Source organism: Mesoplodon bidens (assembly GCF_964165515.1).
Source record: "Mesoplodon bidens genome assembly, chromosome: 9".
In the NCBI taxonomy this organism is placed as follows: Eukaryota; Metazoa; Chordata; class Mammalia; order Artiodactyla; family Ziphiidae; genus Mesoplodon; species Mesoplodon bidens.
In genome coordinates, this window is record NC_138166.1 from 20,750,380 (window position 1) to 20,771,835 (window position 21,456).

General features: G+C 52.4%; 1 protein-coding gene across 1 annotated transcript in view; it reads left to right on the forward strand.

Moving 5' to 3' along the window:
- The window catches only part of OGDH (oxoglutarate dehydrogenase), a 78,177-nt gene extending 59,104 nt beyond the window's left edge, over nucleotides 1–19,073 (forward strand). The window contains exons 10-23 of the mRNA XM_081244255.1: nucleotides 2,827–2,955; nucleotides 8,853–9,032; nucleotides 9,372–9,524; nucleotides 10,252–10,354; nucleotides 10,529–10,657; nucleotides 11,006–11,156; nucleotides 11,397–11,524; nucleotides 11,717–11,895; nucleotides 12,369–12,440; nucleotides 13,027–13,155; nucleotides 13,765–13,837; nucleotides 17,367–17,530; nucleotides 17,729–17,883; nucleotides 17,981–19,073. Coding sequence (XP_081100381.1) covers nucleotides 2,827–2,955; nucleotides 8,853–9,032; nucleotides 9,372–9,524; nucleotides 10,252–10,354; nucleotides 10,529–10,657; nucleotides 11,006–11,156; nucleotides 11,397–11,524; nucleotides 11,717–11,895; nucleotides 12,369–12,440; nucleotides 13,027–13,155; nucleotides 13,765–13,837; nucleotides 17,367–17,530; nucleotides 17,729–17,883; nucleotides 17,981–18,101 — 1,866 coding nt within the window. The 3' untranslated portion in view covers nucleotides 18,102–19,073. The remainder of the gene's footprint in view (nucleotides 1–2,826; nucleotides 2,956–8,852; nucleotides 9,033–9,371; nucleotides 9,525–10,251; nucleotides 10,355–10,528; nucleotides 10,658–11,005; nucleotides 11,157–11,396; nucleotides 11,525–11,716; nucleotides 11,896–12,368; nucleotides 12,441–13,026; nucleotides 13,156–13,764; nucleotides 13,838–17,366; nucleotides 17,531–17,728; nucleotides 17,884–17,980) is intronic.
- The last annotated feature ends 2,383 nt before the right edge of the window (nucleotides 19,074–21,456 follow it).

The following is a 21,456-nucleotide window of genomic DNA, read 5'->3' on the forward strand; positions in this document are numbered from 1 at the left end:
GGGTAACGGGATCCTGGCCAGAGGTGGCATTGGGAACCGGAAGTGCTTCCTGCACCACAAAGAGTGTGGCCCATGGGGAGGGTGTCGGGACATGAGAGTTACTTTGCTGAGCTTGGGGGCCTGGACGGTGCCTCAGAAACTCCAAGCGGGTAGAAAGTGTCTTCCCGTGCAGCCCCCGAGACCACCAGTGACACAGTGGCCGGGGACAGATAGGGAGGAAACCAGCATCAGTGACCAGTGCCTCCAGCATTTCCGCTGTCTGTGGCTGGGACCCTTGCCCAGGCATTCGGGGCCAGGGAAGGGAACAAGATTGCAGAAAATTTTGTGACATCCACATTGATAAATTACAGACAAAAACCACTCCAGCATCGCTTGCTTAGAATGCTGGAAACATCCTGAAAAGGAATGAAATAACTAGGGAGAAGTGGTGGAGGGTATCTAACATGCTTCCGATGATCACAGCAATCCATCCTGTGAGGCCAGGAGAGGCTGATTAGCCCTGTGTGGTCACCAGGCACTTGTCTGAGGGAGTGCCCTGTCCGTGGGAGTGCCCTGCCTGGCGTGGACGGCCCATCCCTCCAGGCCCCTGCCCCCGCCCCTCTATCTGAGCCCACCCTTGCCCGTGCTCAACGGGCGGGTCCAGACCCCACCAGCCCTTCACACCTGCTCTCCTTGCTACTCTTCCCAAACCCTTAGGCAATTATCTGATTTCTGTTAAACCCAGAATCCAGGGAGCTGGAGTATTTGTTACATAACCTTCAGTGTTTCAGAAAAAAACTATGTAACTTCTATAAATGTGGCCAAGGTTGTTCTATAACCTGGTGCAAGACTGAGCCTGACCCAGCTTGGCTCAGAGCTGATGTGGCCCTTGGGACATTCGTGTGGGAAAGCAGCTCCCTAGCACCGCGGGTGGCCTGCCACGGACGGAGGCCTGCTCCTACCTGGGTCCAGATCGGGCCACCAGGGTGTGCGATTTTAGCAAGCAGCGCTGCGCTGAGGGAACACAAGGGACTGAGTGCAGCCTAGCAAGGGGCACAATACAGCTTCTCCAGAGGATCAAGAGAAACAGCGTGAGGAGAGGGGAGGTTGACCCTGAGGTGCCCGACGGCAGAAGGCCGAGGTTGTACAGAGAAGGCTCTGCAGAGAAACGCGCGTCCTGGCGAGCAGGAAGAGGCGCCATGGCCCCTGGTCGTTTGGGCCCTGGCAAGGCTGCAATCCTCTGAGGAGGTCCCTGCGCAGACCCGACACTTGTGTCCACATCCACCTGTCCCAGACAGCGTCCCTGTGTCCCTCAGGGCAGGACACATGGGGTTCTGCTAAAAAAAAATCTAGATTTTTGTCCCTGAAGAGCACGTGGACCTTCCCTTCCTGGTGCTGCGGACCAGGGAGGTGACAGGAGCTGAGGAAACACAGCAAGAGGGCGTCAAGGAGCAGGGGTGGCAGGGCCGTGGGGCTGTACCAAACAAGCAGGTAATGTGTTGAGGACAGTGGGAACAGTGTCTCACGGTGTAGGAGGTGTTTATAAATGCGGAAGGAGGAAGGCCCAGAAAAAGGCTTGGAATTGGAGGTATCGTAGTTGTACAGTGTACAGATTTAGAAATCTCTGTGTGCGTGAACCTGTACATCTGGCTTTTGGCTCTGCACTGAAACAGCCTAGAAGCGTGATGTTCTAGAGGTAATGAGCACACACATACTAGTCTTCAGTGCCGTCCTCCGCCGAAGGAACCAGGCTCCTTAGAGGAGTGTCTGATTCCAGGGCTGGGCAGGAACAGTGCAGCAGGGGGCTGAAATCTCTGTTGTGCCAGAAAGCAAGGAGGCCCCCATGAGCCACGGGGCCTGTCCAGGTGCCACGGGACCCCCACGCCAAGTTTGGGACGGTGTGAGCGTCCAAACAACTACAGATACTAGTCAGTTACAGCCAGTTGAATAAAACAGGAATCCATGAGCACGTATTAATACAAATAAATAAAAGTCGAGAAGAGAAAGCTCTTATGGAATGCCAGCGCGTGAAGAAGGTAGGAGTGACACCTGGCAGCATCCCAGGGGTGCCGCTCAGGCTGCTGGGTGGGCGGAGGTGTGGGGAGGAGGAAGATCTAGAAGTTCTCCTCACTGTTCTCGTTGCTGAGGAGAAATGATGAGTTTAAAGGGAGAAACAGGGACTTGCTGGCGGTCCAGTGGTTAAGACTCTGCACTTCCACTGCAGGGGGTGCAGGTTCAATCCCTGGTTGAGGAACTAGGATCCCACATGCCGCACGGCGTGACCAAAAAAAAAAAAAAGGGAGAAACAGACAGCTACCTGTCCAGGTGATCCAAGTCAACTTCATCCACGTGGGGTAGGCCAGCTCCGGCGTCCCCTGGTACGGAATGCACTGTTCCTGAGTCTGGTCACACAGGACCATCGGAGCCCAAGGCCTGTCTGCGATGTGGAGACGGGAGACACAATGGGCTGCTCCAGGTCGAGAGGCTAAAGAGGCGTGGCCCTAAGAGCACGTCCACGTGGGGTCTGGGCCAGCATTGCTTTCCTGATGAGAGGGTCCTGCGTGGTGGGTTCAGGGGTGGTGGGCATTGGCTCTGCAGCAGATGATGGCAGGATGGCTGGTGTGCAGACATGGAGGGCACCCTCGTGGGGCACATCCTCAGGGGGAAGGGGGTGCCGGGGGGGTCCTGGGGGTCTTTGTGCCTTCCTACCATTTTCTTTCTAAGTTCGAAATTATCTCAAAATACATCATTTTTTGAAAAGTGGATTGTGACTGAATCTCCAGTGTGCCTTGTGGACGTAGTGGTCAGGACCATGTCACATTTGGGGTCTCCTTTGCATGTCTGCAGGTCATGTCCATCCTTCTGCACGGGGATGCTGCATTTGCCGGCCAGGGCATCGTGTACGAGACCTTCCACCTGAGTGACCTGCCATCCTACACGACTCACGGCACTGTCCACGTCGTCGTCAACAACCAGGTAACTTGGGCTCCAGGCGGGCTCTGGGGTCTTTTCAGCAGAGAAGGCTGTGGAGGCCACAGCATCAATTAGACTTTCTCCTGAGGCTTCTACGCTCACATCAGCCTTACTTAGAATGACATGTTTTCATCATTTAATACATTTGTTGTTTTCTGATGAATAAACTTGGACAAACAGGAAACTTTCTTTAAAGTGGAGAGATTTTAATTACAGTGTTTAAGATCATGGTGTTATTTCAGAATATTTTCTTCCATACCCACAAGCATATAGATGGCTTTCCTCTTTTAAGAAACTGGGTTCTATACACACAGTTTTATATCCACTTCTTTTTTACCACAGTATTTTCTCATGGCATTATATATTCTTAAAATATTAATTTTAATGGAAATATTCATTATAGGTTGTTTTATAAAATAGATAGTGAAAGGTGCCAAGGAAAGAGAAAGGTCTAAAAACAACCTATCTCTGAACTGTGTTTTAAACAGATGACCAAACACAGAGAGTCTTTACTGCTTTTTGGGTAGGGGCTGAGATGCTAACAGGAATGGTCTTCAGTCTGGACAGAGTACAGCAAAGATCATTCACAGGAATTGGAAGCCCAAGACACGGGGATTTTTTTTTTTTTTTAAAGAAGAAAGTTTTTCCATGAGTAGTCTCCAGAGTCAGGTGAATTCCATCCCAGGAGTTTTTTGTTTGGTTGATTGGTTGGGTTTTTTGGTGGGTTGTTTTTTTTTTTTTGGCTGCGTTGGGTCTTCATTGCTGCGCGTGGGCTTTCTCTAGTTGGGGCTACTCTTTGTTGCGGTGCATGGGTTTCTCATTGCAGTGGCTGCTCTTGCTGTGGAGCACGGGCTCTAGGCGCACGGGCTTCGGTAGTTGTGGCATGTGGGCTCAGTAGTTGTGGCGTGCGGACTCTAGAGCGCAGGCTCAGTAGTTGTGGCACATGGGCTTAGTTGCTCTGTGGCATGTGGCATCATCCCAGACCAGGGCTCGAACCTGTGTTCCTTGCATTGGCAGGCGGATTCTTAACCACTGCGCCACGAGGGAAGTCCCTCTCCATTTGTTTAGATTGGGTAATTTCTGTTCCATCTTTAAGTTCTCTGACTCTTTCCTTTCTCACTTCCATTCTGCTATAGAGCACCTCCATTCAGGTTTGGGGTTTTTTTCCCTGATTTCCACCCACCCCCGGGGGCTTTTGTTTGTTTGTTTGTTTTTGTTTATTCAACTCTAAAGTTTCCACTTGGTTCTTTTTGTATCTTCTGTTTCTTTGCTGAGTTTCTATTTTTTCATGTATTTCAGGCATGTTCATAATTTTTATTGAGGTATTTTTATGAAGTTTGCTTTGAATTTTATGAATTTTAATTTTATGAAGTCTTTGTCAGGTAATTCTAAAATCCGTCATCTCAGTGTTGGCTTCTAATGATTGCTTTTTCTCATTCAAGCTAAGATTTTTCTGGTTTTTAGTATAACAAGTGATTTCTTATGAAACCAGACATTTTGAGGATATGTTATGAAACTCAGAATCTTATTTAAATCTCCTGTTATAGCAGGTGTCCTCTGGACATTTCGGGTCAGGGTGGGGGGACACTTGTTACTGCCAGGTGGGGTACAGGTCCAGGTTCCCCGCCCCAGGTCTGTTGATACCCAGGGAAGGGAGGGGACGGAGGGTGGGACAAGGGTGCTTTGTTACTGCTTCCCAAGTGGCCTCCACTGACACCAGGGATGGAGTGGTTGCCTAATTACCAGCAGCCTAGGGGGACTGCTGGGGACACCGGGCCTTTGCTGGGGCAAGTGGGGGTGGCCACAGTGTTTTCTGTGGGGTTGGCTGCAACAGGGTGGTGATTGTCTAAAAATCTTCTGTACTGCTAGGCGGCCTGTTCCTGGTCTTCTGGCCAGAGAGAGCCACTTTCCTTGAAACTTCCTTTTTGCTATGCCTGTTGGCGTTTCTGAGTTGCCTGCTTCTCTAGCCCTAAATTTGGCCTATATGAGGCAAAAAGGTAGCCCTGGGAATGATCACAAGTCATTCCTCGGGACCTGAGGTCCCCAGCTGATCTGCTTGCTTCTGTCTACCTTCAGTGTTTGTTTTATATATATATAATGCCTTGGGTTTTTTGTTTTTTGTTTTTTTTCTTTTTGCGGTATGCGGGCCTCTCACTGCTGCGGCCTCTCCCGCTGCGGAGCACAGGCTCCGGACGTGCAGGCCCAGCGGCCATGGCCCACGGGCCCAGCCGCTCCGCGGCACATGGGATCCCCCCAGACCGGGGCACGAACCCGCATCCCCTGCATCGGCAGGCGGACTCTCAACCACTGCGCCACCAGGGAGGCCCTGCCTTGGGTTTTTAATTGTACTTATTAGCAGGAGAAGGAGGGCAAGGTACATCTCCTCCATCTTCCAGAAGTGGAAGTCCCTATGAGCACTTTTTTTAAAGTGTAAATTCCATTTCTTTAGTAAATATAAGACTATTCAGGTTATCTGTTTCTTCTTGAGTGAGCTCTGGTTACTTCTGTCTTCCATGGAATTTTTTCATTTCATTTAAGTTGAAAGATTTATGAGCATAAAGTTTGCAATGTTCTCTATCAGGGTCTGTTGTTTTATCCCTTCTTTCATTCCTAATATTGGTAATTTGCATGTTTTCTCTTTTTCTCAGTTATATAGATTTGTTGTTGGTGTCAAAGGAACAGCTTTGATTCCATTGTATTTTCTCTGTTGTTTTCCTGTTTTCTATTTCATTGGTTTCTGCTCTTTGTAATTTCTTTCCTTCTACTTGCTTTGGGTTTAATTTAGTCTTCTCTTTCTAGTTTCTTATTTCTTATTTATTGACTTGAAACCTTCCTTCTTGGCAATATAAACATTTAACAGTATTTCAATTTAAGAATCACATTACATGGGCTTCCCTGGTGGCACAGTGGTTGAGAGTCCACCTGCCGATGCAAGGACGTGGGTTCAAGCCCAAGCTGGGCCTGTGAGCCATGGCTGCTGAGCCTGCTGAGCCTGCGTGTCCAGAGCCTGTGCTCTGCAACAGGAGAGGGCACAACAGTGAGAGGCCCGCGTACCACCAAAAAAAGAAAAAAAAAGAATCACATTACACAAATACAGTACAGGTAAGCCTTTGGTTTATCAAACTTCTTATGACAGAAGGTTAAGCATTTTAGTTGAACTTAAGTGAGACTGTGTCCAGAGGAGAGAGTCTTAGGATGGCATAGTGTCTGGAAAATTACCCTAAAAGGAAGCCGTGACCACATAGCCCAGAAGATGGAAGACTCCTAGAAGCATAAGAGCTGTTTTCAAATAAATGAATGCTTCACAAAGCAAGGAATATAATGGGCAGAGTCTGCACCAATGCATAGCAATTACCAGGAAGCAGCAGATTTCAGCTGAATGAAAAGAACTTCCAACAGTCAGACCTGTTCCTTTATTCTTTTTTTTTTTTTTTTTTTTTTTGCGGTACGTGGGCCTCTCACTGTTGTGGCCTCTCCCATTGTGGAGCACAGGCTCTGGACACGCAGGCTCAGCGGCCATGGCTCACGGGCCCAGCCGCTCCGCGCCATGTGGGACCTTCCCGGACCGGGGCACGAACCCGTGTCCCCTGCATCGGCAGGTGGACTCTCAACCACTGTGCCACCAGGGAAGCCCTAAATTTATTTTTTTAAGAAAAGATTTTTCAGGGAAATGTTTAGAAAAAAAAAAAAAAGTTTATCAAAACCAAAGAGTCTTTGTATAAATTTTGGCAAAGCCGTAGGAAGCAGTATTATATAATCGTTAAAATATTTAATATCCTGGGGAAATGATCACAACATGGTGAGTGGAAATGCAGGTTACTCATGCTGCTAGTAGGAGGGTGAGTGGTACAACCACTTTGGAGAGCACTCGATGGTATTTAGGTGAAATGTTCTGACCCTGTGGCTTAGTTTCCCCTTCTTAGGAGTACTGCAGAGAAACTCAGTGCTTGCTGGAGAAAACCTCTGTAAGAATGTGTACAGTAACAGTGTATTAACCACAAGCTGGAAACAACTAAATGTCCAACAACAGGAGAATGGATAAGTGAACGTGGTATATACTATTCAGTACTTAGATTTCACTAAGCTCTACTACAGGAAGTAGAGGTACATGTTTCAACCTGGATGAACCATGAATATAAATATTGAACAGAAAGCAAGTTGCAAAGGATTTGCACAGCATATAGAGTATGACACCATATGTAAGGTGCATAGACTATATATCTCTATGGTTTAAAAGACATGGAAATACTCTTCCAAAATGTCAGTGCTATGAAAAACCAAGAAAAGCAAGAAGCCTTCAAGATTAAAGGGGACTAGAGAGAGGTGACAACTAATGCAGGGTGATGTGCTGGATTGGATACGGGACTGAGGCAAGAAAGACTAGATATCGTTAGGACAATTGGTGGAATGTGTCTACTGAGGGTCAGATAATGGTATTCTGTAATATTAAATTGCTTGGGCCGAGAACTGCACTCTGGCTGGTAATGAAATGTCCATGTTTTAGGGAATAGGGACGTCTCCTACTTACCTGCAAACGGTTTAGGAAAAATGTGTGTGTGTGCGTGCGTGTGTAATGGAAAGAGCACGAATAAGAAAAGGGGCAAAATGGCAACAGTTGGTGAATCTGAGTAAAGACTGTGTGGGAGTTCTCTGTATGCTTTCAACTTTTCCATAAGTCTGAATGATATCAAAATTTTAGTGAACAGTAAGCCTAAGAAGATACTATATATTGTTTATGGACACATGGAGTACATATTGCAACACGTAGAAACTATGTCCTCCACTTTCAGGGCCATGCTCCCTGTGTGTGGGCCAGCTGTAGCAGAAATGTATAAAAAGTCCTGAAACTGTTAAGATTTGCTCATTTTGGCTTGTGAGTTCATGGGTGATCATTATAGTATTATCATACTTTCTATATGTTTGAAGTGGTTCATAAAAATAAATTTTAGGTATTTGTTTTCTTTATTTTCTTTTTTATTTTTTTGGTTGCGTCAGGTCTTAGCTGTGGCATGCGGGATCTTTTGTTGCAGTGTGCGGGCTCTTCGTTGTGGCACGCAGGCCCCTCTCTAGTTGTGGCGTGTGGGTTTTCTCTCTCTAGTTGTGGCGCGTGGGATCTGTAGTTTGTGGCACGCAGGCTTTCTCGCTGAGGCGCGCGAGCTCAGTAGTTGTGGCTCGGGGGCTTAGTTGCCCCGTGGCACATGGGATCTTAGTTCCCCGACCAGGGAACGAACCTGCATCCCCTGCACTGGAAGGTGGATTCTTTACCACTGGACCACCAGGGAAGTCCCCAGGAAAATAAATGTTAAATGCAGGTTATAAAATTACGAATGTATGATTAAGTTTTAGTACATCTAAGTGGTGAGGCATTTAAATTTTCTTTTCAAAGAAAAAAATGCTAATGTTAAGTGACCAAAGTGTGAAACTACAGAAATGATAGGATCTGAAATTTTATATTTATATTTCATGTGTATGCATGCAAAGAAAATCATCTGGAAAGGAAAACATCAAAATATTTACACTGAACCTGATAGAATATAGTGACTTTGTTTAATTTTTCATTAAACTGTCTTCCAAACTCTGTTGAACATGTATGAATTTTGTTACCAGAATAGGAAAAAAAAACAATTAAAAAGAAATAGCCTTTGGGAACTGTCTTAGACTAGGCCAAGGGCAGCCAAGTGACCTCCAGCAAGTGGCCTTCAGGCTCCACCCTGCCTGCCTAGCCCCTCCCTCACCCTCAGACACATACATTCCTGCCCCGCCCTCGGCTCCACCCCCTGTCCTGGTTCCACCCTCCCATTGGCCTGGAGGGTGGGCCTGCTCTGGTCCGCCCCACCTCTGCCCCGCCCATGCTCAGCAGCATGCCCAAGCCCCCTGGCCAAGCTGCCTGTCCCTTGCAGATCGGCTTCACCACCGACCCACGCATGGCCCGCTCCTCACCCTACCCAACCGATGTGGCCCGAGTCGTGAATGCCCCCATTTTCCATGTGAACGCGGATGACCCGGAGGCAGTCATGTATGTGTGCAAGGTGGCAGCCGAGTGGAGGAGCACCTTCCACAAGGACGTGGTGGTGGACCTGGTGAGTGACCTTAGCCCGTGTCCTGAAGAGAGGGCTCAGGGCTCCCTAGAGCCAGGGCACCTCACTGCCCCTCCTGAGGGCTCCTGCATCTTCGGCCTGGGTGACCTGACTTGGGGAAGAAGGTAGTTGGGATCCTGTCCCGAGATAGTCCCAGGTCACCCTCGTTTCATCTCATGTGACAGTCAAAGCAATTCTAGCGAGTGAAGGAGAGAGAGACAGGACCCTAATTCTAGAAGAGGTAAACTGAGGTGTCACAGAGGAGAAATGGGGTAGGTCCTTGTGGGTCCTGGGTCCCGGCCAACATGGTCCATGATGCTGGCATCTTCTGGCTGTGTTCAGGTGTGTTACCGACGCAATGGCCACAACGAGATGGACGAGCCCATGTTCACACAGCCGCTCATGTACAAGCAGATCCGCAAGCAAAAGCCCGTGCTGCAGAAGTATGCCGAGGCGCTGGTGTCGCAGGGCGTGGTCAACCAGCCTGAGTATGAGGTGCGTCCCCGGCTCTGGTCCCAGTGGGCCTTTCCAGAGCCAAGGAGGGATAGAGAAGGTCCACCACAGGGCAAATGCTCGCTTTTGCAGAGTAATTACGATCCAAGTGAGAACATGTGAAATATTTACAACTACAGCATTTCGGTGCATAACTTCTTGGAGAGTCCAGGCTACTGAGGAGTTGTGTGAGGGAGGTGGGACCTAAGGGCACTTTGGCGCAAGGCAGTGGCCTCCTTGGCTTACAGAGTCCAGTGCACGGGGGTGAGAGGGCGAGAGGCTGATGAGGTATCCAACTCATAAAGGGCCTGCTGTGCCCTGGTCAGTTCTGGCTGGTTATGAGTGCGAAGGCCCGTGCAGGGTGACGGAGAGAGCGGAGCAGGTCTGCGTATGAGCAAGCTGAGTCAGAAGTATTGGAGGATCAGGGGCTGTGCTCGGAGCCATGAGAACTCGTCAGAAAGAATATGGCAAGAGGGTGGGCAGGGACAGGGCTCCAACTTAGAGCAGGATCTGCAGCCAGCAACTGTGGAGAAGCAGCTACGGGAATGAAAACAATAAAACGGAAGCTTCCCGCAGACCTCAGGGCTGATGTGTGTCGGGAGGACAAGGCCTGGAGGCCAGTGGAGTCTGAGGGACTCTGCACTCAGGAAGCGCAGGCGCGCACTGGCCGTGTGGCTGGCATGCCCTGTGCAGAGCAGCCCTGATGGCTGTGTCGGGCCCGACCCTCCAGGAGGAGATCTCCAAGTATGACAAGATCTGTGAGGAGGCCTTCACCAGGTCCAAGGACGAGAAAATCTTGCACATCAAGCACTGGCTGGACTCCCCCTGGCCTGGTGAGTGAGGAACGCCACCAGTGAGCCCCGTCCCCCCTCCACAACACCCTGTGGGCCCTGGACTCAGACCCCTGACTTCGGCTCTCGGTCCTGGCCACCGCTCCACAGCATCTCGCGTGTCCACGGCTCCTTGAGGAGTGGCACCTGTGTGTCAGCTTGCCCCTTCCCTGCTAGGCTTCTTCACCCTGGACGGGCAGCCCAGGAGCATGACCTGCCCCTCCACGGGCCTGACGGAGGATATTCTCACGCACATTGGGAACGTGGCCAGCTCCGTGCCTGTGGAGAACTTCACCATTCATGGAGGTAAGGGCGCCACCCGGACCTTTGGAAGTGTTGGGCCGAGTCCAGTGCCAACTGTGTCCCAGCATGAGACCAGTCCTCGCCCACCTTAGGTCCCTGCTTCGTTCAAGGCTGGGGTGGCTGGATGAGGGAAGCCCTCGCTTCACCTCACCCCTGCCCCGGCGAGGTCCTCAGCCAGTGGAGCAGTGGAGGAAGGGACGGGATGTCACAGCCTCTCTGGCCTGGTCTCCGCTCAACTCCCTTCCCCACTCTCCCGGTGAGTCATGACTCCCAAAAGCTGGGACCGAAGGAAGCTCAGCTCTTGTCCCGAGAGGGTGTGCCGGGCGGCTGGTGAGCACCCTGTCTCTGCAGGGCTGAGCCGCATCCTGAAGACCCGTGGGGAGCTGGTGAAGAACAGGACTGTGGACTGGGCTCTGGCAGAGTACATGGCTTTTGGCTCCCTCCTGAAGGAGGGCATCCATATCCGGCTGAGCGGCCAGGATGTGGAGCGGGGCACTTTTAGGTAATGGTCTCGGTGTTCTTGTGGGCCCTTCAAAGCATGGGAGATGGAAAGGAAGGGCTCTGGAGTTCCTCTCCCAGAAGAAAATCCCTGCCAGGAGACGGTCATTAGATCCCATTGCTCAGACCCAGAAGCACCCTTTCCCTGCTCTGATTAGACGCTTCTGTTAAGAACGGGGCTTTGTGCTCCCGCGGCAGTGCACGGGGCTGGCTTCTGCCGCTAATCTGTGCTGTTCTCCCTCAGCCATCGCCACCACGTGCTGCATGACCAGAATGTGGACAAGAGAACCTGCATCCCCATGAACCACCTCTGGCCCAACCAGGCCCCCTACACCGTGTGCAACAGCTCGCTGTCCGAGTACGGGGTCCTGGGTGAGCACCCCAGCCTGTGAGGCCCTCCTCCCTGCCACCTCCCCCCTGCTTCCCCTGCCACCCGCCCTGCTTCCCCTGCCACCCCTTCCCCCTCCTCCCCTCTGCCCCACTCTCCCCCCCCGACCCCCGCAGCCCCTTTCCTGCCCACCAGCTGACTCCTGTCCGGTCTTCTCCTTCCCTCCGGCCCTGCAGGCTTTGAGCTGGGTTTTGCCATGGCCAGTCCTAACGCCCTGGTCCTCTGGGAGGCCCAGTTTGGTGACTTCCACAACACGGCCCAGTGCATCATCGACCAGTTCATCTGCCCGGGACAAGCCAAGTGGGTGCGGCAGAACGGCATCGTGCTGCTGCTGCCCCACGGCATGGAGGGCATGGTGAGGCCCCTGCCCCTTCCCGGCAGACCTAGAACGTGGGAAGGGCCTGCCTAGGACCCTGACCCCGAAATTGGCACCGTACGGGCTCTGCTGGTGTTCCCCATCTCCCTTGGAAGGCCAGAGGCAGGTCCTGCTCCGTTACTGATGAGAAGTGGCGGTGCGGACGGGGACCTCCCACGCTCCGGTGTTCCCTGTTCTCTTCCCTCCTCCTCCGCCAGGCCCTGTGGGGGGCTTGCTTAAGAATCGGGTTTGGAAACCAGGAGGAACCAGGAGTGCTGGGCCCTGTCCTGATGTGGAAATGCCCCCTCCACGCTCCATGTGCAGGAGGAGAAGGAATTAAACTGCCGGCAGTAAAGAGACAGTTTGGTGTTTTTCAGACCAAAATGAGCAAGTTGGTTAAGGAAGAGATGTACTGAATGCAACGGTCAGCATGGGGGAAGCTCCTGATCTGTAACTTGTGTGTCTGGTTCCAGGGTCCGGAACATTCCTCCGCCAGGCCGGAGCGGTTCCTGCAGATGTGCAATGATGACCCAGACGTGCTGCCGGTGAGTGGCGCACCTGGGCGTCTGTGGGCAACTCTGAAGGCACGACTGCTCTGTGCCTCTCAGGAGTCGCAGGTGGGCCCTGAGCCTGCTGGTCTCCACAAAGTGAGAGGCCTTTTTAGAGCACAGAAGACAGGGCCGGGCTGCCTCCTGTCGTCCCTGCTGCCGTAGAAAGCAGAGGCGCTGAAAGCTACAGCAGAAGCTTCTAGGAGTGATACTGCCTGTACTTTGATTCAGGCAAACAGTTGAGAGGAAAGAACTCTGGGGTGATTCTAGTGAAACTTTAAGAGCTAAAAGGAAATTTGGGGGGTTCTGTTTCTAAGGAACATCAGAATTGGTTTTCGGTAGAACCTGTGTCTGTCCCAGGCCAGGCAGTAGTTTTCAGAGAAATAGGGATTACATGGGACTGAGAATCCCATTCAGAGCGTGGGGCTGGCTGGCTGAGCTCTCGTCAGTGTCTCCTGTGTGTGCATCTCTGGAGGAGCTGTGGCACTCTAAGGCTGCGGCCGTGAGGCCCTCTGCCTTGATGCCCCCTGCGACAGGGTGCTCAGTGCCACCTGGCCTCTGGCCCTTTCCCTCCTTGCTCCAGGACCTTAAGGAAACCAACTTTGACATAAATCAGCTGTATGATTGCAACTGGGTTGTCGTCAACTGCTCCACCCCTGGCAACTTCTTCCATGTGCTGCGTCGCCAGATTCTCCTGCCCTTCCGGAAGCCGGTCAGTTGGGGGTGTCCCAGCTCAGAGAGGCCTGGCCTGAGAGCTCCAGGGCCCCAGCCCAGTGGGAGGATGGACTTGTGGGTGGGTGGTCGTAGATGGTGCGTTGAGCTTGGAGGAGAGCTGAGCCCCCGCAGGGGCCAAGGGAGCAGAGAGTCCCCAGGAAGCAGTCTCCTTGGTGAGGTGTTGAAGGGTGAGTAGGAGTGTGAGTGAAGGGTCCAAGGGGAGAATGCCCCCTGCTGCTGCTGGTCACAGTGCAGGGCCAGGCAGGCCCACGGGACAGGACAGCCCTGGCCACAGGCAAGGATGTCCAGGAAAGGCTCAGGGGTCTTCCCCAGGTATAGCGTAGGGGACACCCAGGGCTCCGAGCAGGCTGGGACAGACCCTGGAGGAGTGGATGCCCATTGTCTCAGGGCAGAGGAGAGGGGACAAGGGGAAGCCGCATCATCCTGTTTTCCTTCTCTTTTCACCTCTAACCTGCGGATCCCCCTGACCGTAGAGCTGGGAGGGCAGCACTAGATGCCTGTTCTGAAGACGATGCCTGGGCAGCCCCTTGCTATCGGCCCTCCTTCTGGAATCCTTAGAACCTGAGCCTGTGCTTCTGTGTTTCAGTTAATCATCTTCACCCCCAAGTCCCTGCTGCGGCACCCTGAGGCCAGATCCAGCTTTGATGAGATGCTTCCAGGTAGGCTTGAGGGGGGTGGGCATTTGGAGGGGGTCTTCACTGCTACTCTGTGGGGGGCTTATACTTGTCAGTCTCACTCTGGTCCTTGCCACATTTTTTGGTTGTTGGGTAAAGACCACTGAACACGACAGCCTGGATGTCAGAGCTCATGTGCAAATTGGTCAAACAGCATGTCTCGCGTCCCACTGGGGTCTGTGGCCTCTGCCTGGGTGCACCCCCCCAGGACTCTTTCAGAGGCAGTGAAGTGAGTCTGAGGTTAGAGTTCACGCTGCTTCCTGGGCACTGCTCCTGGGGGGCTGATGGCAGCTCACTGCCAGGGATAGAGGAGAAGCAGCGGTGGGTAGGGCCTGCCACATAACATGGCAGCTTAGTGGTGTGAGGTGAGGCCCACAGCATTGAGATTTCCCTCTGGACAGCAGACATCAGGTGGCTGACACAGCACACAGTGGCCGCGCACATCCCCGGGCTTACAGGGCCAGGGGAGCCCACTTGCTCCCAGCCATGGAGCCCCCTTTAATCTTCGGTCAAGGTAAATCCCTTCTTTGTTTTTTTCCCCATATTTTTTTATTATGGTGAAATATACATAATATAAAATTTACCATCTTAGCCATTTTTAAGTGTACAGTTCAGTGGCATTAATAAACACATTCACGTCATTGTGCAACCATCAACCCCATCCATCTCCAGAACTTTTTTCACCTTCCCAAACAAACTCTGCACCCATTGAAGAACTCCCCCATCACCACTCCTTCCCCAGCCCGTGGCACCCACCGTTCTGCTTTCTGTCTCTGTGGGTTTGGCTCCTCTAGGAACTGCATGTGAGTGGGATCATACAGTATGTGTCTTTATGTGACGGGCTTATTTCACTCAGCACAGTATCCTCAAGGTTCATCCATGTTGTAGCAGGTGTCAGAATTTCCTTCTTTTCTAAGGCTGAATAATGTTCTGTTGTATTTATATACCACTTTTTGTGTATCTATTCATCTGTCAGTGGACACTTGGGTTACCTCCACGTTTTAGCCATTGTTCGGAATAATGCTGCTATGAACATGGGTGTACAAGTCTCTCTTCAAGACCCTGCTTTCAATTCCTTTGGGTATATACCAAGAAGCAGATTGCCGGGTCATATGGTAATTCTTCAGGCATACCATACCGTTTTCCATAGTGGTTCACAGCAATCCACAAGGGTTCCAGTTTCTCTACATTCTTGCCAACACTACTGTTTTCTGTTTTTGTTTTCTTGGTTTTTGTTTTTGTTTCAGAATAGCCATCCTAGTGACCATGAAGTAGTATCTCATCGCAGTTTTTTTTTTCCTTTTTTTTTTTTGCGTTACGCGGGCCTCTCACTGTTGTGGTTTCTCCCGTTGTGGAGCACAGGCTCCGGACGTGCAGGCTCAGCGGCCATGGCTCACGGGCCCAGCTGCTCCGCGGCATGCGGGATCTTCCCGGACTGGGGCACGAACCCGTGTCCCCTGCATCGGCAGGCGGACTCTCAACCACTGCACCACCAGGGAAGCCCCTCATCGCAGTTTTGATTTTTGTTAACCTAATGATTAGTGATGTTGAGTATCTTTTCATGTGCTTATTGGCCATCTGTATGTTATCTTTGGAAAAATGTTTAAGTCCTTGCCCATTTTTTAATTGGGTTGTTGGTTTTGTTGTTGGGTTGTAAGATTTCTCTCTTATTTACTGGATATCGATACCTTATCAGATATGTGACTTGCAACTATTTTCTTCCATCTGTGTATAGTCTTTTTTTTCCAGGCCTGTTTGTTTGTTTGTTTGTTTGTTTGCTGCACTGCATGGCATGTGGAATCCTGGTTCCCCAACCAGGGATCGAACCCGTGCCCCATGCATTGGGAGTGTGGAGTCTTAACCACTGGACCACCAGGGAAGTCCCTGTGTGTTTTCTTTGGATGCACAAAATTTTTAAATTTTCATGAAGTCCACTTTTTCTCTTTTTTTGTTGTTGTCTGTGCCTTTGGAGTCACATCTAAGAAATCACTGCCAAATTCAATGTCATGAAGCTTTTTTTTTTTTTTTTAATAAATTGATTTATTTATTTAGTTTTGGCTGCATTGGGTCTTCGTTGCTGCGCGCAGACTTTCTCTAGTTGCAGCGAGCGGGGGCTACTCTTCGTTGTGGTGCGTGGGCTTCTCATTGTGGTGGCTTCTCTTATTGTAGAGCACAGGCTTTAGGCACATGGGCTTCAGTAGTTGTGGCACGTGGGCTTAATAGTTGTGACGCATGGGTTCTAGAGCGCAGGCTCAGTAGTTGTGGCACATGGGCTTAGTTGGTCCACAGCATGTGGGATCTTCCCAGACCAGGGATCAAACCCCTGTCCCCTGCATTGGCAGGCAGATTCTTAACCACTGTGCCACCAGGGAAGTCCCTGTCATTGGGATTTTGGTAAGGATTGCATTGAATCTGTAGATTGCTTTGATGATGTTAACATCATGGCAATATTAAGTCTCCCAATCCATGAACATGGATGACTTTCCATTTATTGGTATCTTCTTTAATTTCTCTCAGTAATGTTCTGTAGTTTTCAGTGTACAAGTCTTTCATTTTCTTGGTAAAGTTTATTCCTAAGTAATTTTATTTATTTGATGCTGTTTTGAATGGGATTTTTTTTTCCTTAACTTTCGGATTGTTCATAGAAATACAACTGAATTCTGAGTGTTGATTTTCTATCCTGTAACTTTGCTGAATTCATTTATTAGTTCTAACAGGGTTTTTTTGTATGTGGGATCTTTAGGGTTTTCTACATGTAAAACAAACATTATTTTATTTGTTCCTTTCCAATTTAGATACTTCTTAGTTTTTTTGTTGTTGGTTTTTTTTTTTTTGCCTAATTGCTCTGGCTAGAAATTCCAGTGCTATGTTGAATAGAAGTGGTTAGAACGGACATCCTTGCCTTGTTTGTGTCTTAGGAAAATGCTTTTGGTCTTTCACCATTGAGTATGATGTTCGCGGTGGGTTTCTCATATCTGGCCTTTCTCATGTGAAGGTAGTTTCCTTCTAATCCTAGCATTTGCGTGTGTACGTGAACGTGAGCATGTTGTGTGTTGCTTATGTGTCACTAAGGGAACCCCTCATTTTGAATGCAGCTTCCTGAAGTCGGCCTTGTTCGCAGGGGAATGGTCCCGGCCGTGAGCATCTGAGTATTTGCTCTAGTTTCCAGTGTGGAAAGTTTTAGTATTTGTAAATTCATGAGGAGTCTGAGCAGAGTGGTCATGGGATGGTCTTCTAGACCTAGTTGTCCCTGAAGTCTGAGACAGGTCGTTCTGAAGAATGAACTGATGTCACTTGCTCTCCAAGGCTGGCCTTGCCTACTGTGCCTTTTAGGCTCTCTCAGTGTGGATTAATGCAAGGGCATCACAGGCTGGCGAGAGGGGGAGAGCCCTAACCCTCAGAAACTAAATGTTCTGGTGTCAGTTGTGGCACAGCCCCACCTCGTGGAGGGAGGGCCCTGGACACCCTCAGCTAAGCCCTGAGCAAACCCCCAGCTGTGGGGATTCTCTTGTAGGTACCCACTTCCAGCGGGTGATCCCAGAAGATGGCCCTGCAGCCCAAAACCCAGAAAACGTCAAGAGACTTCTCTTCTGTACCGGCAAAGTGTACTATGATCTTACCCGAGAGCGCAAAGCGCAGGATATGGCAGAGCAAGTGGCCATCACGAGGATCGAGCAGGTGAGGGCAGGTGGTGCCCAGGCCGGTCCTGGCGTTCCTCCTCTGGGTGTCTGGACCCCAGAGCTTTCCCAGAGTTTCCAGAACATCCTTTAGGGGTCGCTGAGCTCCTCACCTGGGACACCAGCCCCTCTAGGACACCAGCCTCTCCTGGTACTCTGAGCACCTTCTCCTGACGGGAGCGCCTCTCTCTCTCCCCAGCTGTCGCCCTTCCCCTTCGACCTCCTGCTGCAGGAGGTGCAGAAGTACCCCAGCGCCGAGCTGGCCTGGTGCCAGGAGGAGCACAAGAACCAAGGCTACTACGACTACGTGAAGCCCAGGCTGCGGACCACCATCAACCGCGCCAAGCCTGTGTGGTAAGGCCGCGGGCAGTCGGCGGGGGCCCGGGGAGGGCAGGGAGGCCCGGGCCCCTCAGTGGCCTTCGCCATCAGTGCTCACTGTCGCTCCCCTCAGGTACGCCGGCCGGGACCCAGCGGCGGCTCCAGCCACCGGCAACAAGAAGACCCACCTCACGGAGCTGCAGCGCCTCCTGGACACGGCCTTCGACCTGGATGCCTTCAAGAAGTTCTCGTAGATGCTGCCTGGGCTGCTCAGGCCGCCCTCCACCTCACGACCACCCCTTGCTTCTCCACTAAAGAATAGTGCTCCGCACTGCCCACACCAGTGCCCGTCCCTGCACCACACACGCCCCCTCGCTCACGTAGGAATTAGGCTGCTCCCCCCCCACGTGCTCAGCTGCCCCCCAGGCCAGGTGCTCCCCAGGCTCTGTGACCTCTGTCCAGCTGAGCAGCCTTCAGGGAGGCAGTGGAGAGCGGGGGGAGGAGAGGCAGCCCCTGCAGGAGTCCTGGGAGGGTCACATCTGCCCTCCCCCCCGGATCACCCGCAGGGCCCACCCCATGTGGCACACCCTTGTGCTGGCAGTCCTTGTCACCCAGCAGGGTGGCTTCCTCTCTTCAGGCTGAGCCCCAGGCCCCTCGGAGGAGCCACCACTGTCAGAGGCGTTGTGGGGTGGGAGGGCTGTGTCAGGACCCTCACCGTGCAGTGAGCAGAGGGCGCTGCCGAGGGCTGGCTGGTGGGAGACGGCCCGAGACTGACCTGCACAGAGAGGGCGGGTCCGCTCTCTTCAGCGTCTACTTCCTCCCCGCGAGAGGGTCCCTGGCCGTGCACAGGGGCCGTGCACACTCCACCCGCCTGGGGCTGGGTGGCACCCGGGTCCGTGGGGTGTGCGTGGCGGGAAGCGCCACTCGGGGCTCTAGGGCCGGGGCGCAGGCTGCTCATCTGGGTCCTGCCCTCCCTTAACCTCCAGTTCCACCTCCTTTCCTCTTTCCTTCTACACGATGGAGACTCCGAAGCATCCTTCTCTCTGCTGTGCCAAAGCTGGTCCGAAGGGGGAGAGGAGGGGCAGGAGTGAGGGGCGGCACTGGGCGGGGGGCCAGCTCCCCTGACCTGTCACAGGGACAGATCTGATTTATTTATTTTGGTTAAAAAAAAATAACGAAAACAACTGCATTGCATTTGGCTTGACCCATAAACTAAGTTATCCTTGGGCCTGTGTGGTGTCATTCTTTCTGCTCTGCCCCAGGTGTCTCCGCCCTGCGTGCGCAGGAGCCGCTGTCCTCCCTCTGGCCTGGCCTCGCCGTCATCATTGTTGCAGACTGTTGGACACACCCTGGTTTCTGAGTGTCCCCTGCTCCCAGATCCCCCAACACTCCACCTAAAAAAGTACTCTGCAGTTTGTGCTTCAGCCAGCGTGCGTGGTGGGCTCGCGCTGGGTCGTTGTTAGCAGCCTCCAGAAGCCCAAGCAGCTCATTGGACCTCTGGAGGGGAGCCGGCCATGCCAGCCGAGCCCTTATGAGGCCGTGTCCCCTCTTGACAAGAGCACCACTGCCTTCAGCCCACAGCACGCCAGCCTTGGTTTTCTGGGGGCGTGGAGAGGTCCCAGCACTGAAAAAGAGCTCAGGGAAAGGCCTGGGTGTGGACATGGGGGTACCCTCCAGCAGCGGGGCCCCCTGCTGTTCACCCCATCCTTTGGGCCACACCCGGGTCCCTTGTCCTTGAAGCCTTTTCAGAATGTCTTCATTTTGTCCTGTGGCTTGCCCAAGAGTCTTGCGGGCCTGGCATGCCTTGGCAGGTAGTGGCAGGGGAAAGGCTGTCACCTGCCCCTGTGCTTCTGTGTGTGCTCCAAAACCAGCACCCTGTCCCCGTGTCTGATGCGGTCAGCCAGGCAGATTAGAGCTAAAAGGCAAAAAATGAGTCAGGAGCCCCTTTCCCTGGAGAGAATGCTGGTGCTCTAAGGGGGCAGCTGTCCCCGTCCTGCACTCTGTGTGGTGAGTTAGGCTTCCACTCCTACCCCGAGGCACAGCACATAGGGGTGAGACACGAGATGGCAGCTGGGCCCTCGCCTCTTGCTGCTTCTAATCTGGTCGGTGGGTACAGGGGAGCCAAGAGCCCAAGGGGGTCTGGGCACTTCCTGGTGGGGTACCTGAGGGAGTCCAGGGCTCCCAGGAGCCACCACCACTGGCCCATCTGCAGGAGCCGAGGCAAGGGACAGGGCGAGGGACTCAGGCCTCTCCCACTCCCACAGCTCTGCGTGGGTCTGCAGATGAGGGGCAGTCAGGCCACGCTGGGCCACCCGCTAGACAAACGCTTCTCTGGTCAGCTCTGTTCTGCTACGGTTCTCAGTCGCCCCTTTCCTAAAACTGGAAAAGAGCAATGGTGAGAAGGAAGAAGCCTCACAGTCTAGGACAGCAGCCTATATGCTTAGACTTCCAGAGGACCCGGACCAGTGTGTGAGAGCGTGCATGTGTGTGCATGTCAGTGTGTGCACATGCGTGTGTGTGTGTGTGTGTGTGTGTGTGTGCACGAGAGTGCCTGGGCCACTTGGCGTGAATTCCTGGCCTTTCTGAATATTAAAGGCCCATCTGACAGCCGCACCTGTGAAAGTGTAGGAAGAGGGTCAGCCTGCCGCACAGGAGGGGCTCTCCCCGGGACCGGCCCCCAGGACAGGTGGGCCTGGGGGGTGCTGGGGGTGGGGAGGAGGACTTGGAATGAGGCACAGGTGAGGCTGAGGCCTTACCCATAGTTCACCCTTGATGTGGCAAGTGTCCACCCACTGGGGTGATTTTATCTCCAGTGGAAATGGAGTTGGAATCAGTGTCAAACCTATTTCTGCCCTCAATTAGGTGGGGCAGTAAGCTGCCCAGTAGGGTAGTATTCACCTGGGACCGGACTACAGAGCTAAACACACCTCTCAGATTTCCCCCAGCTCTCTTGTGCCCTGGGAGTCCCAGCTGCCACACCCAGCTCATGGCATCCCAAAAGGAATGGGGTCCAGGTCCCCTCCAGCAGGGCTGCTCTGCCCCTCCCCGTGCAGCCTCACCCCCAGGACTTCACCCCTGCACTGTAGTCTACCCTCCCCCACGCCCTCACCTCCCCCAGAGCCTCACTCCCACCAGGGCAGACCCCTTCCCCGCAGCCCCATCACCTCCCCCCAGGATCTCAACTCCCTCTTGGCCCCTTTTTTTTTTTTTTTTTTTGCAGTACGTGGGCCTCTCACTGTTGTGGCCCCTCCCGCTACGGAGCACAGGCTCCAGACGTGCAGGCTCAGCGGCCATGGCTCACGGGCCCAGCCGCTCCGCGGCATGTGGGATCTTCCCGGACCGGGGTACGAACCCATGTCCCCTGCATCGGCAGGCAGACTCTCAACCACTGCACCACCAGGGAAGCCCCTGTTTGTTTTTTATGTACATATAATTTGTGTGAAAAGTATTATGAACGTAGTACAGTACTGTATAGCCGATTGTGTTAGTTGGGTACCTAGGCTAACTTTCTTGGACTTACGAACAGATTGGACTTAACAAACGTGCTCTTGGAACACAACTCATTCGTATGTAGGGGACTTATCGTACCACAAACCAGGGCAGGGAAAA